Genomic DNA, 14,397 nt, shown 5'->3' with positions numbered 1-14,397 from the left:
AGTACATGATGGCAAATAGGACATTTGTTTAATTTTAGAAGCATTGCTTGAGGCATTAAAAGTGGTCTTTAAAGTGCTTCAGCACTTTACCATTTTATGGTAAATGTTACCATTTTGTAAAGGATTTTTCTTTTTTCTATTCAGTTTATCTGTAACTGCAGCAGAATTAAGTTTGGTGGAAAACCAATGTGTCTTAACAGGTTTATAGCTTATACCTCGTGTAGCGACTTGGAAGAAATGAGGGGTTGTCAGTATGGAGCTTGATGATACATACTTTTTTTTTTTCTTTCCTTGTCAACAACTGATTGGGACTTCGAATGACTACAAATTAGTTTAGTGATGGGGCAACTGTCACAGATATCTTTGAATCAGTTGAAAATGAACAAGGTTGACAGGAACGTGAGAGTCTAATGAGTCCTTCAAATGGCTGATTTGCACTCAGTGGACAACTAGACAATAAGCAGTATGAATTATTGGAAATCAATACTTTGCTATGGAATTTCATTATGCTCCAATGCCTTCAGTTCATAGTATTTTATATTTTGATGGATTATCTGAAGCAAATGATCATCTAAGACACAGGGATTGATAAAACTCCCCTGTACAGTTTTAAATGTTGTTTTTGACTTGTTTTTGTGAAGTAGAAATATTGATCTATTTTCATGTACAGTCTTAGTCTATTTTAGACTGCTAGATAAAACAGTATTTTTAAATCAAATGTCCTGCAGAATTTTTTTGTATTACTGGTTGGTTCCTAATCCATCATCTTTTGATGTTTTAGGAGACACAGAAAAGGGTCAAGCAAATCGAACCACTAAGAACAAGGACGCCCATGTCTGTGGCAGGTGCTGTGCTGAGTTCTTTGAATTATCAGATCTCCTGCAACACAAGAAGAATTGTACTAAAAATCAATTAGTTTTAATTGTGAATGAAAATCCAGCTTCTCCTTCTGAAACCTTCCCTCCTAGTTCCCCTTCTGATAATCCTGATGAACAGATGAATGACACAGTTAATAACACAGATCAAGTAGACTGCAGTGACCTTTCAGAGCATAACAAACTTGACAGGGAAGAATCCATGGATGTGGAGGCTTCCAGGATTAACAATAGCAGTAGCAGTTCCAAGAGTGTCAACAATAGTATTACAAGCAGTAACAGCTCCACAATGGGTACCTCAGCTGTAACAACCTCTCTACCTCACATAGGGGATCTGACAACATTAGGCAACTTTTCAGTGATAAACAGTAATGTAATAATCGAAAACCTTCAGAGTACTAAAGTGGCGGTAGCACAGTTCTCACAGGAAGCGAGATGTAATGGTGCATCGAACAGTAAGCTTGCCGTACCTGCCCTCATGGAGCAACTGTTGGCATTACAGCAGCAGCAGATCCATCAGTTGCAACTGATTGAACAAATTCGTCACCAAATATTATTGTTGGCTTCCCAAAACACAGACATGCCAACATCTTCTAGCCCTTCTCAAGGTACTTTACGAACATCTGCCAACCCCTTGTCTACATTAAGTTCCCATTTATCCCAGCAGCTGGCTGCAGCAGCTGGATTAGCACAAAGCCTTGCTAGTCAATCTGCCAGCATCAGTGGTGTGAAACAGCTACCCCCTATACAGCTACCTCAGAGCAACCCTGGCAACACTCTAAATCCATCCAGTAGTGGTTCTTCTCCAAATATTAACATATTGGCAGCAGCAGTTACAACACCATCCTCAGAAAAAGTGGCTTCAAGTATTGGTGGCTCACAGCTCAACAACCCACCAGTATCAGCATCATCTTCACCAGCTTTTGCAATAAGCAGTTTATTAAGTCCTGCATCTAATCCACTTCTACCTCAGCCCGCACCTAGTAACTCTGTTTTCTCCAGTCCCCTGTCCAATATTGGAACACCTGCAGAGGATTTAAACTCCTTGACTGCCTTGGCACAGCAAAGAAAAAGCAAGCCACCAAATGTAACTGCTTTTGAAGCAAAAAGTAATTCAGATGAGGCGTTCTTTAAGCATAAATGCAGGTTCTGTGCTAAAGTGTTTGGGAGTGACAGTGCCTTGCAGATTCATTTACGTTCACACACTGGCGAGAGGCCATTTAAATGCAACATATGTGGAAACAGGTTCTCCACAAAGGGAAATTTAAAGGTCCACTTTCAGCGTCATAAAGAAAAATACCCTCATATTCAAATGAATCCGTACCCGGTGCCAGAGCATTTGGACAATATTCCCACAAGCACGGGTATTCCTTATGGGATGTCTATACTGCCAGAGAAACCTGTCACGAGCTGGCTGGACAGCAAGCCAGTCCTCTCCACCCTGACAACTTCTGTTGGCCTGCCACTCCCACCAACGATTCCAAGCCTGACTCCATTCATCAAAACGGAGGAGCCTCAGCCGATTCCCATTAGCCATCCTTCCTCTAGCCCTCCCTGCTCTGTCAAGAGTGACTCGGGAATAGCTGATCCTACATCAAAAATTTCCAATGGACTTTCCGATGAGGTAGAGGCAGGTGCTTTGCCTATATCAAATGGTAAAATAGAAGAAAACCCTCAAAATACAAGCACCATCACTAACATGACCAGCTCCGTGAGCTCATCAGCAGCAGACTCGGGCTCCAGCGGTGTTGCTGCTTTTACAAATCCACTGATGCCTCTAATGTCAGAGCAATTTAAGGCAAAGTTTCCATTTGGAGGACTGCTGGATTCAACGCCAGCATCTGAAACATCAAAATTGCAGCAACTGGTAGAAAACATTGACAAAAAGGCAACTGATCCTAATGAGTGTATCATTTGCCACCGAGTTCTCAGTTGCCAGAGTGCACTAAAAATGCATTATCGCACACATACCGGTGAGAGGCCATTTAAGTGTAAAATCTGTGGTCGTGCTTTCACAACTAAAGGCAACTTAAAGACTCATTACAGTGTCCATCGTGCCATGCCCCCCCTGAGAGTACAACATTCGTGCCCAATCTGCCAGAAGAAATTCACCAACGCAGTTGTGCTACAGCAGCATATCCGAATGCACATGGGAGGGCAGATCCCAAACACCCCAGTGACGGAAAACTATCCTGAATCAATGGAATCAGATACGGGGTCTTTTGATGATAAGAATTTTGATGACATAGACAACTTCTCAGATGAGAACATGGAAGACTGTCCTGACAGCAGCGTGCCAGATACACCTAAATCTGCAGATGCATCACAAGACAGCCTGTCTTCTTCCCCTCTGCCTCTGGAAATGTCAAGTATTGCTGCTTTGGAAAATCAGATGAAGATGATCAATGCAGGACTTGCTGAACAACTTCAGGCAAGCTTAAAGTCAGTTGAAAATGGGTCAGTGGAAGGGGATGTTTTGACTAATGATTCGTCATCTGTTGGTGGTGATATGGAAAGCCAAAGTGCTGGAAGCCCTGCTGTCTCAGAGTCTACCTCTTCCATGCAGGCCTTGTCCCCATCCAACAGCACTAATGATTACCACAAGTCACCAAGTATTGAAGAGAAACCAGTAAGAACTTTACCAGGTGAGTTTGCCAATGGTCTGTCTCCAACCCCAGCTAACAGTGGTGCTTTGGACTTGACATCCAGTAACACTGATAAAATGATTAAAGAGGAGTCTCTGAGTATGCTCTTCCCTTTCAGAGATAGAGGTAAATTTAAAAACACTGCATGTGACATTTGTGGCAAAACATTTGCTTGTCAGAGTGCCTTGGACATTCATTACAGAAGTCATACCAAAGAGAGACCATTTATTTGCACAGTTTGCAATCGTGGCTTTTCCACAAAGGGGAATTTGAAACAGCATATGTTGACACATCAAATGCGAGATCTACCATCACAACTTTTTGAGCCCAGTTCCAGTATCGGCCCTAATCAGAACTCTTCGGTTATGCCTGCCAATTCCCTGTCATCGCTTATAAAAACTGAGGTTAACGGCTTTGTGCACAGCTCTCCTCAGGATAGCAAAGAAGTACCCTCTGGTCTTGTTACTTCGGGGCCACTGTCCTCCTCTGCCACGTCCCCTGTCCTGCTCCCCGCTCTCCCCCGAAGAACTCCCAAACAGCACTACTGCAACACGTGTGGGAAAACATTTTCTTCCTCCAGTGCACTGCAGATCCATGAAAGGACACACACTGGTGAGAAACCATTTGCCTGCACTATATGTGGAAGAGCATTCACAACAAAAGGCAATCTGAAGGTACTTTTTCCTTTTGCTGTTCTTAGGTTTCATTTTCTCCTTGATGGGGTTTTTTTATTCTTTACATCTGTTACTGTTGCAAGCAGTGGCACCTTTGGGTATTTGTGGTGTGACAAATGGCGTGTTTAGTCAGCTCTGGTAGACCTAGATGACCTCTTGTCTCCGCGCAGCCTTAGAAGCATGGGCTGGTTTTGATGCTTAATTAAAATTCATCTGCCAGCAAAGACTGTCTATGTAGAATGTGAAACAGAACAGCCAAATGATGGCTAGGAGTATTAATTAACAGAGAAATGTGTTCTGTAACTCACCTCTTTGAGAAGTGAAAGGCTCTTGAACGTGCTGTTTTTCATAACTATCATGTAAGATGATGAGTGTTTAAAAAAACTATTAACATAATTCTGGAACTAATGGGTATTACTTTAATTGATTATATAACTAACAGTTCCTACTGATATGTGTTTGAAAAAGCAAATATACTTAAGTTTTAGAACACCAGTTGAGCACTTGACTGTGTACGTTTTTCTGTTGACAGAGTATTTCTCTAGAGGCTGCTGCCAGTAATGTGAGATGAATAATTACTTTCGGGCCATTCTGTCTATACATGAGGCTCTCCGATGAGCAATCAGTAAAGGATACTTTCTGCCTGTCTGAAAAGGACATTTATAGGGTAAAGGGTGTCAAATACAATACTTACCATTGCAATGAAAGTGGACATAGCAATTCTAGCCCTGAAAGCAGCTATCTGCAATTGACAGAATAACGTGAAGTCATTATAAACTAAATACATGTAATAAAAAAGAGTAATAAGCAATGCAGTGTTCAGCAGGAAAACAGGGTATTGTGGGTAATAATGGTGGGCTAATCCAGAAGAAGTTTTATTTATTATTCCAGATGAGAAATGGAGCTCTGCAACCGCCACCTCTAGTGCCGTTCATTATGCAACAAGACCTGGACGTGTTCATGGACTGCTGCTTTCTCTGTGATCAAAATAAGTTTGAAATCCCTGACAATCTCTATTTTTTTGTTTGTTTGTTTCTTCCTTTCTTTCTTTGCAGGTTCACATGGGCACTCACATGTGGAACAGTACTCCTGCAAGACGAGGCAGACGACTTTCTGTAGATGGCCCCATGACATTTCTAGGAGGCAATCCTGTAAAGTTCTCAGAAATGTTTCAGAAGGATTTGGCTGCACGGTCGGGGAATGGAGACCCCTCCAGCTTCTGGAACCAGTATGCAGCAGCACTCTCCAACGGCTTGGCCATGAAGACCAACGAGATCTCTGTAATCCAAAATGGCGGCATCCCTCCGGCGCCAGGGGGCCTGGGGAATGGTGGCAGCTCTCCCATCAGCGGCTTGACAGGAAGCCTGGAGAAGCTCCAGAATTCAGAACCCAACGCACCTCTAGCTGGTCTGGAGAAAATGGCAAGCAATGAAAATGGGACAAACTACCGTTTTACACGTTTCGTGGAAGACAACAAAGAAATTGTAACAAATTAAGAAAAAAATCCATAAATAACATTCCTGCAAATAGTGCAACCTAGGGTTACTTTTTTTCAAGCTGCAGGCTACGACATTACAAAGACTTTCTTTTGTACCATGTTCTACTTCTAGAGTTCTAAGAGCTTATTTATTAGTGATATAACCTTGCTTTGCAAACGAATGCAAGCATTAACTTTGGTCTCCTGTATTTTGAACTAAATACTAATCGACTAGAGTGCTGTAAACTTGCTGTAACATTTATGGCAGTTGCAAGTCTGTTCTGCTAGGTGATCTTATTCTGGCATTAACTTATTTTCTGTATCCAGTTTAACATGAACTCTGGTATTGATGCGATGCCTCAGTGATGCATTAGATCTCTAATAAAAATCTGTATATAAATGTACACTTTGGTCCTGCTGGAAACTTTATCAGCAAACACATTCTTTAATTTTTCCAAACAGAATTAAGAAAAGGACTGAGAGGATTTAGACTGAATAGTGTGGGTCCTTTACACAGCTCAGTTTTTGATTTTATTATAAAATTAAAACTGCTTTAATTTTTGTAGGTTTAACATTTTCTGGTTTGAACTGTTATTTGTATTGTGCTTTTTACTTGAGTTGTCTTAAATGTTAATACATTTCTGTACAGTAATAAGCACGCGGATTATTAGAGAAGATAACTGAAGTGTTGTTTTGGTAGTTGAAACTGAGAAGTAACATTTGCCTTGTAGGTATATTCATTTTAGAAATTGTGCTGGACTTTCACAATGCTGCTAAGTATGGCATCTTGAACAACTTCCGGGGGCAACTGTAGATGCTCCTGTATATATAACAAGACATCACTTTCATTAAAATGTACATATGTTCCTTACAAGATCAAGCCCTACTCCTTGACCAAGGGAACAATTATAGTGTTTGTTTATTTTGTATTAGGTATTATGGAGTGCATGGGGAACCTTGGACCATTACATGCACTTTCTCAGAAAGTTGAAAGGAAATGAGGTCCAGTTTCTTTAACATTTAATACTTACTAACAGCAGAGATACTGTAATTTTACTCGAGTAATCAAATACATTTTTGCAACAGATAAAATTTGCTGTCTCTGTGTTTTTAAAGTGTACCTGTACTTAGTAATCACTTTGTATTATTTAGCCTTTGCCTTGGTTAACATGAACTGTCCAGGTTGTATGTGTGTGTTTATATTTGTAAGTATAGGTATACATATATGTATTGCATATTAATTGCTAGTATATTTTTCATACCCCCTATTAGTGGGAAATTTCTCCTTAACTATTCAACTCCTTCTCTTCATAAATTTGTAGATATTTTGGCATTTTAAATTTCTTTATTAAAAAAAAAAAAAAATGCTGCTAGCAAAGACCTTATTGAGCCTACGTAAGTTTCCTTTGAAGGAAATAGTTTATCACATTTAAGGCTTGATTTGGTTCAAATGCTTTATATTTGATATTAATTTTATTCTATGAGACTGTATGTCTGTGGCATGCTTATGCTGCTCTATCTGTGTTAAGATGTCCACTTGCAAGCCTCCATATATTATATGGGGTTTACCACTGATTGTAAAAAAAAAAAACAAAAACAAAAACAAAAAAAAAAACCAAAAAAGCAAAAAAACCCAAAAAAAAACAAAAACAAAAAAAAACCACAAAAAACAAACAAAAAACCCACAAAATAACCCCAACAAAAAACAAAACAAAAAAAACACACAAAAAAACCCAGGAAAAAAAAAAAACAACAAAAACAAAACAAAAAAACCAAAAAAAAAAAAAAAATTGCTTTGGCCTTGCACATGATTTGGCTTCCTTTATGCACCTGCAATGATGATTAACCTCAGTAGGAGTTTGGGGAAATAACATTCAGCTCAGTGTTTTCACCCAGTAGAGTTTTATCTCCTCACATTATTATTTATGAAAATTAAATCAGTTTGGCTGCCTTGAAATTATGCCTTCAAAAAAAAAAGAAACCACCACCCAAAACTTAACAGGAATAACCGATTTTATGTTCACGTGAACATATTTTACAATTCAAAATTAAGTGTTTTTTGTTGCAGTTTTTCTTCAATGTCAGTGTGGGGGAGTTGCTTGCCTTTTTAAACAAGGAGTACTCACTCTGCTCTTCCCCTGGTAGCTTGAGTTGTAAATTGGGCATCGTTAGAGGATTTAACACTGAAAACTTGGGGTGAGAAATACTTTTCTTGAGGACTTTAACCTTTGTATGACTTCAAATCCTTAGTAAAAGTATTAACGCTGTAGTCTGAATACCTCTTGGCCTTCATGTCTTTAGAACTTTTCCTGTTTGAATGTGATGATTCATCTGGTACATGGTATGCATTTTTGTTAACATGTAAGTTGTACACTAAAGCCAGCTGGCTTGTCAATGTGAATATTTAAGAATTTCAAGTCACCTTTTGGTCTCAAAAAAAGGTAAATTAAACGGATTTTGATGATTTTATCAATGAAATAATAACTAATTCTCATTTAAAACCGAGTGTACGTTTGTGCAAGGAAGGGGAGGGTTTCCTTTACACGGCTTGAGTTTCATTACTGCTTGGCTGCAGCTCTCGGTCCCTCTTCGCGTTGAAGCGAAGCCTCTGGGTGGGGAGGACCATTCAATCCCGTCGGGGAACGGGCCGGGGCCCGGCCCGGCTGAGGAGCCGCGCCTGGGGCAGCCGGGCCCCGCACTCGCCACCCTCCCCGCCTGCCGGACGCTCGGTAACGTAGGCACATGGCGTTGTGCAGGGGAAAAGGAATAAAAAATACAGTAAAAAGTTGCCACTTTTCTCCCCGCCGCCTCGGGACCTTCCCTCGCCCCCACTGCCGGGTGCCCCGTTCCCCCAGACAGAGCCCTCGCAACCGCCCCACGAGCGCACGGGTCGGAATCTGAGCGTCGGGTGCGACTGAGCTACCCTAAGGGACGCGGATACCGCAGAGGGATGCGGGCCACCGGGCCCTTTTCTTTCCTGGCCTTTCGGAAGCGCTTCCGTGAGGCCCCGGGGGAGCCCGCTCGGCTGATTGCAGTGATTGAGCCCGGCTGGGTCGCGGCTCCCTTAACAAACCGGTGCGCTGCCCTGCCCGGCTGGGTTATTGCTGTTGTTTCACTCTATGCTTCACTCGCTGCTGTCTGCGAAGGTGGGTGCTGGGGGTTGAAATCAGTCCGTCCCGTGCCCCCCCCCGCTGCGCCGGACTTGGCGGCGGGTGTTTGGGCTCTCTTTCCCGCAATGCGAAGAGGCTGCTTGTTCCTTTTTTCCCCGCTGCGGAAGCGGGGACGTCCCCCGTGGGCTCCAAGGCCATGCCCCGCCGGGTGCGGGGTCAGGCTCGGCTCTGGGCAACCCGCCCCGTCAGGCGGAGAGCTCGGCTGGCCGCCTGCGAGCTGTTGGGGGCGGGGGGGCCCGAAAGGAGGGGGGGTAATTTGCTCTGGAAAAGAGGAACGTTAAACTTCCCGTTACTTGACACCAGGCCATGGGGACTGGGGGAAGTCACCTCCCCGGAGCTGTCCCCTGGAGAGCGCACAAAGGTGTCGGCGCCGCGCTGCAAGTTACCCAGCGCGGGACTTGCTAGTCAGAGACACTGGGTTCATCCTTATCCAAGAACAGATTTTGTTTGCGCAGCCGCATTTTTCTCGTTAGCTAAAAAGTTTTCTTCCCCTGTTGGTTTTTAGCCCTCCCTCGCCCATCACAATTCTATCATCCATTAAAATAAAGCACAGCGGGGTGTCTTCCTTCCTCCCTTCCCCCCTCACCCCTCCCTTTCTTCTGAGCGCCAACGATCGTTCAGCGCGTTCATTTAATCCGCCCGAGTACTTTTCTTCACCCAGAAGCAGCCGTGATTTATTTAAAAACCGAGCTAAGAGCATGCGAAGCTCTGCTGCTTAGGAAGGGCCCAGGCCGGCCGGGCAAGCCGCTCCTCCTGCCGGCACCTTCGTTCGCAGGCGGCCCCTGCGCGTAGGGCTTTTCCCCAGCACTGCGGGGAGCCCGGGAAGCGGGGACGTGGCGGCGACCGAGAGAGAGGAGCTGGGGGCGGGCACTTCGCTTCCGTGGGGCAAATGGGGAGATGTAGCGGGGCACACGGAGTGAAACGATGGAAAGGACGCGGAGGGCTAGCAGAGTGGGGAGGGAGGAGGGAGGGCAGCACATCGGATGGGCAGGAATGAGGTTTCTCTGTTGACGATGCATGGGTGAGAAGGGAAGGGGAGCAGCAAATTGCTTGGCTTTTTTCATGTGCTGACGACAACCAAATCCTAAACCCTTTTCTCAGGGAAAGTCAGATTAATTTCAGTGCTTCTTCCTAGGCTGGGCTGTGGTTTGAGATTTAGGGCCAATTTGCAAGCCCTCCCTGCTGCAGCAGTCAACAAATCTCTCCAACTCTGCTGTGGAAGAGCATTTGATGACCATCAAAATGCAACAGTTGCTGCTTGCTTTTCTGTGGGGCATACTTCCTGCATTTGGGAGTTCTGAACTCACAAGCTGCCTGGTTGCATCTTTACAGGAGGCCAGTTTCACTTGGCGGGAGAAGGTGTGCCTTTGTAGCATGACAGTTCTTTTTTGGTGTCTCCCTGCCAGTCTTCAGTACTTCTCCAGATTCGTCTCTGTTGTTTTGTTTAATTGAAGTAACATTTTCTATTTGGATTCTTTCTCTCATGCATGATTTGTCAGAAGTGAAAATAAATTTTTTCAAATAAGTGGGCACAGTTATTTGTACAAGCCAGAAGCAATGTGCCTCTTAATTGAGTTGAATTGAGTTGAAATATAATGACTTAAAAGATTTCACATACAATACAGTCTCTTTTTTATTTGTATCTATCTATAGATAAATACTTAATCTCTAGACAAAAACTTAGGGAGGAGTAGAAGCTTGGAAATATTAATAGGAAAGAACAGGAATAATTGGAAAGTGTGCAAGTTCAGCTGACAACAGTTACTGACAGCTGTGTTATGTTCCGTTTCCTGGTACTTCTGGGGTTTACATCCAGGTTATAGTTAATATAAGAATGGATACCCTGAGCCAGTCCCTGTATCACTACTGACATTGGCCTTGCAGATGCCTGGAAGATGGCGAGTTCATGGCGATTCATTCTTGGGAAGATGTCCTTGTTGCAGGGACATGAGATACTGGAAGGCCCTGAACCACATGCAGTTGCTGAACTATTTTAAAGGTAAGTGAGGTGTATTCATGGCAGAGATTAAAATTTATTTTCTGGCTCAAATTATATTACAATTTGTCCTACCATGAGTGTCTTTCTTTGGTTTCCATTTTATCTTCTCTTTTTCTTTGGATACATATTTTTGAATTCACAGTTTAAATTTCTTAAGAAGCAAAATCTCACAGTTATACAGGAACAGAAGCAGTAGAATGAGAGCAGGAAAGTGCTCCAGTCTGTCTAGCACTGTGGGAGCTGGTGAGTAAAATGCGCCCAAGGGTTGAAGATGTTCTCAGCAATGCTCTGCATCGTGGGTGGGGCCAGCATCTCATATGCAGGTGACTCTGAGCATATGGTATACCTGTGAGAACACCTGCTGGAGAGTTCTAAGGAAGTGATGTAATCTTCCTTTCTATAGCAATTAACGAATTAACCCAGACTGTGGGGTCTTCTCAACTTTAAGAAGTTATTGTCACTTTCAGAAAGCAGTTTAAATTTAGATTAGATGGGGACTAAAAACATGTCCATGCCTGTGTTAGACTTTGTCACCACTGATAACAAGGAAGGTCCTCACTGGAACGATTAGCCCTGGAACTTCTGGTGTCGTTACATTTCAAAAGTAAGAAGTCTCTCCATGTTAGCAGACATTCGCATCATCTGTACAGACAGCTCTCTTGATCAGGGCAGTGATGAAGTGCAAAGGTCTATTTTCATCATTTAAAGGTCTTCAAAATGCAGCATTACAATGTCAGGTGGGTGCTGCAGAAGCCCTGCAGCACCTGGCATCAGGTGGTGCAACATGAACGCTATTCAGAATTGAATATGAGAAGCAAAAAATGGAGTAGTCTGGCACACTGTAATAGATTTAACCCCACTGGTCACTAGTTTCTTTCTTTTACCCATCTTCTCCATGAAAAACACTTTCAAAGCAGAGCCAGTGAGACTAACCAGAGAAATAATGTTAAGATTTTTGTCAAAAAAAGTGCCTGTTTCGAAAATGAGCTTCTTTTATCAGGGAATGATTCTAAATTGCTTTCCTTTCATCAAGATTTTAAAATGTCAGTTAATTCATAGCGAAGCTAGCATTTGTTTCGCATGTACAATAACTAAGTGGATAATCATGTTCAATGCTAAATGTGCATTCATATGAACTCCTACCTTTCTGTTGGCTAGAGAATCCAGAGAACAGCAAATTATACAGAGACATGAGATTTCAAAGATTTGTATGTCTGTTTACTTGACTAGGCTGAATACTGAGTCCTCCCAATAAGTTGTGTCAGAGCTGCTGCTGAGAACAAGGCTGTTTGTGATGGTTAGATGACTAGTTAGTACAGTTGTGGCAATCAGCATAGACCGGCATAGACCGCTGGTGCTGATACACATAAACTAATTTAACCCTCTGCTTCAGTCAGCTCAATTTATTTTGGCTTCTAACACTGATGAATGCCTCAGTGCTGCACAGACAAGTTCTGTAACAGTGTCTGTAGCAGTTTAAGGTGTTACTGTCTTTCCCTTTCAGTCCAGATATTTATTTCTGCCCACTGAGATTTCTTGCCCCTTCTATATTTAAATGGAATAGGTTGCATAAGCACTCTTTATTCGTATTGCTGCAAAGACACAGTGATTACTTACTTTCTGAATAAGACTGTAAGATATGAAAATGCCCAAAATGTACCAGGCAGGTTCACAAAGCTTAAGGATATCTTACAAAAGAAAGTTGAGCCTATGTATCTTTGAGTCAGGCAGAAAAGAATTCATAAAGCTACTGCTTGTTTCAGACAGCATTTCATGAGATGTTACCTTCCAAACCAGGCCTCCTGAAGGGCCAACTGTCTACAAAATGGGCTTAGCTTAAAATGCCACCAAAGGCATTTTTAAGATAATATGTCTAACTTTGGGCTGAAGTGGAGGGAGAACCCTCCATAATTTGTCCTGTTATGACAGAGCATAGCCATAAGAGTTTAAAACACCAAAGCTGTTACTTCAGCAGTCTCTTTAGTGACATCATATAGTCACCTGGAGTCAATTTTCTTGCTTGACCTGTATGAAAAAGTAGACTGGACTCCTGTGTTCTCTTCTGGCTTTGAAAAGTTATTAAGCCAATTCTCTTTTTCCAAAGCTGTATGCATTCATGCTGGCATCCTCAATAAAGCTGGGGCACAAACAAAAAAGCAAACAAACAGTCATAATAGCATTCAATACACTTAAACTTGGAGGAAATGAAAATCAATATTTGTCAAATGGAAGGAAAAGGTAAAATGGGCTGAGGAAAAATGTCTCGGTTTCTTAAAAGCCATTAGTGTAAATGAAAAGTTGACAGCAATACTGAAATTTAATTCCTGCATTGGTGCTGTTCGAACATACAGTTTTGTTGTTTTCACTCTCTATCTATTGATGCATGCACTAGCTTGATGTGCACATATTCCTTTATTGTTAGTGCTGCCGAATGGAATTTATTATGTTTTAATGTGCATGGTTTGGAGCCTTGGAGGCTTATGTGAAACTTTTGCCTGTGGTTAAAGTGTAAGAGGCTAACTTAGGAAATGGAAGTTTCATCTCTGTCTCTGGGCCCATATGTGGCTTAGGGCAACTTGCTCAAATCTCTTGATGTACTTTATAAAATGACACTAACAATAGTTCCTTACCTTTTAATTTTTGTTTATATTAGATATTGAGATAAGAAACTGTTCAGATTGGTCTTTTACAATGTGTGCGTACCATACATGGCTACTCTCTTGGACTATATATGATTATAAAATGTCCAATACAAAACAGGTACTTTGAAATTCAGCATCTACCAGAACACCTGGACGTACTCTGCTGGTACCTCAGTACAACATTTGCCTCTTATCAGATGAAGTTTAAAAGTTGATGTCATGTTATTCATACTTATGTTTTTTTTGTATTTGTAAGAACAAATCATCAGTTTTGTCTTAAGAGATACTGAGTTTTTGCTGAACTATTGGATGTAGCTGTAATCTTTGAAAGATTTCCATGTAGACAAAAAGTCCCTTTCTTGGGCACAGTACAAGGGAATAGTAATTGCATTTGCTACCTTGCAGACAAGTGCCTGTAGTTGATTTCTAATTTCAGTGGTATTTACCACAGATAACTTTCAGCCTGGACTTCCCATAACGAATTCGCATTATATATTCCCCATATATGAAAGAAATGGTAAAACAAAAGTATGTGGAATTGTAAAGGTCATATTTATCAAAGAAAAATGCCAGATAATGTACAGTATGACAGCTTAGGGTCAGACTCGTTGCCTTAGTGACTTCCTGGTTTGTTTGAGGGTAGTGTGTGAGGTAGGAAGGAAGATGTGAAAAGGTTAGTGCCAGTGTGGTGTAGTGTAGGGTGTACTGATATTCGGTGTACAAATGGGAGTCCTCTGCAGCAGCTGTTTTTGGTGCAAGTCTCTAACATTTCCTGGTGCTGTTTTCTCCCAGAAAGTATGTATCTCCATGTACAATATAAAATTACAAGCAGCAAGCACAGCAGTGCAACCGTGTGTTGTAATGCAGCTCTGGGTACGTCCATTGTCTGCTCTACTGTTGAGCCCTAGGAATGAT

The 14,397-nt window shown here is 42.1% G+C and overlaps 1 protein-coding gene across 4 annotated transcripts in view; it reads left to right on the top strand.

Annotated features, from left to right (window-relative positions):
* The window catches only part of SALL1 (spalt like transcription factor 1), a 17,597-nt gene extending 10,335 nt beyond the window's left edge, over window positions 1–7,262 (top strand). For all 4 annotated transcript variants that reach the window (XM_030469748.1, XM_030469750.1, XM_030469747.1 and 1 more), the window contains exons 3-4: window positions 782–4,194; window positions 5,250–7,262. In XM_030469748.1, the coding sequence (XP_030325608.1) occupies window positions 782–4,194; window positions 5,250–5,690 (3,854 nt within the window). In that variant the 3' untranslated portion in view covers window positions 5,691–7,262. The remainder of the gene's footprint in view (window positions 1–781; window positions 4,195–5,249) is intronic.
* Window positions 7,263–14,397: the final 7,135 nt, after the last annotated feature.

Source organism: Strigops habroptila, chromosome Z, assembly GCF_004027225.2.
Source record: "Strigops habroptila isolate Jane chromosome Z, bStrHab1.2.pri, whole genome shotgun sequence".
Lineage (NCBI taxonomy): Eukaryota > Metazoa > Chordata > Aves > Psittaciformes > Psittacidae > Strigops > Strigops habroptila.
The sequence above is the reverse complement of the archived record's forward strand: the minus strand, read 5'-3'. Positions and strand labels throughout refer to the sequence as shown.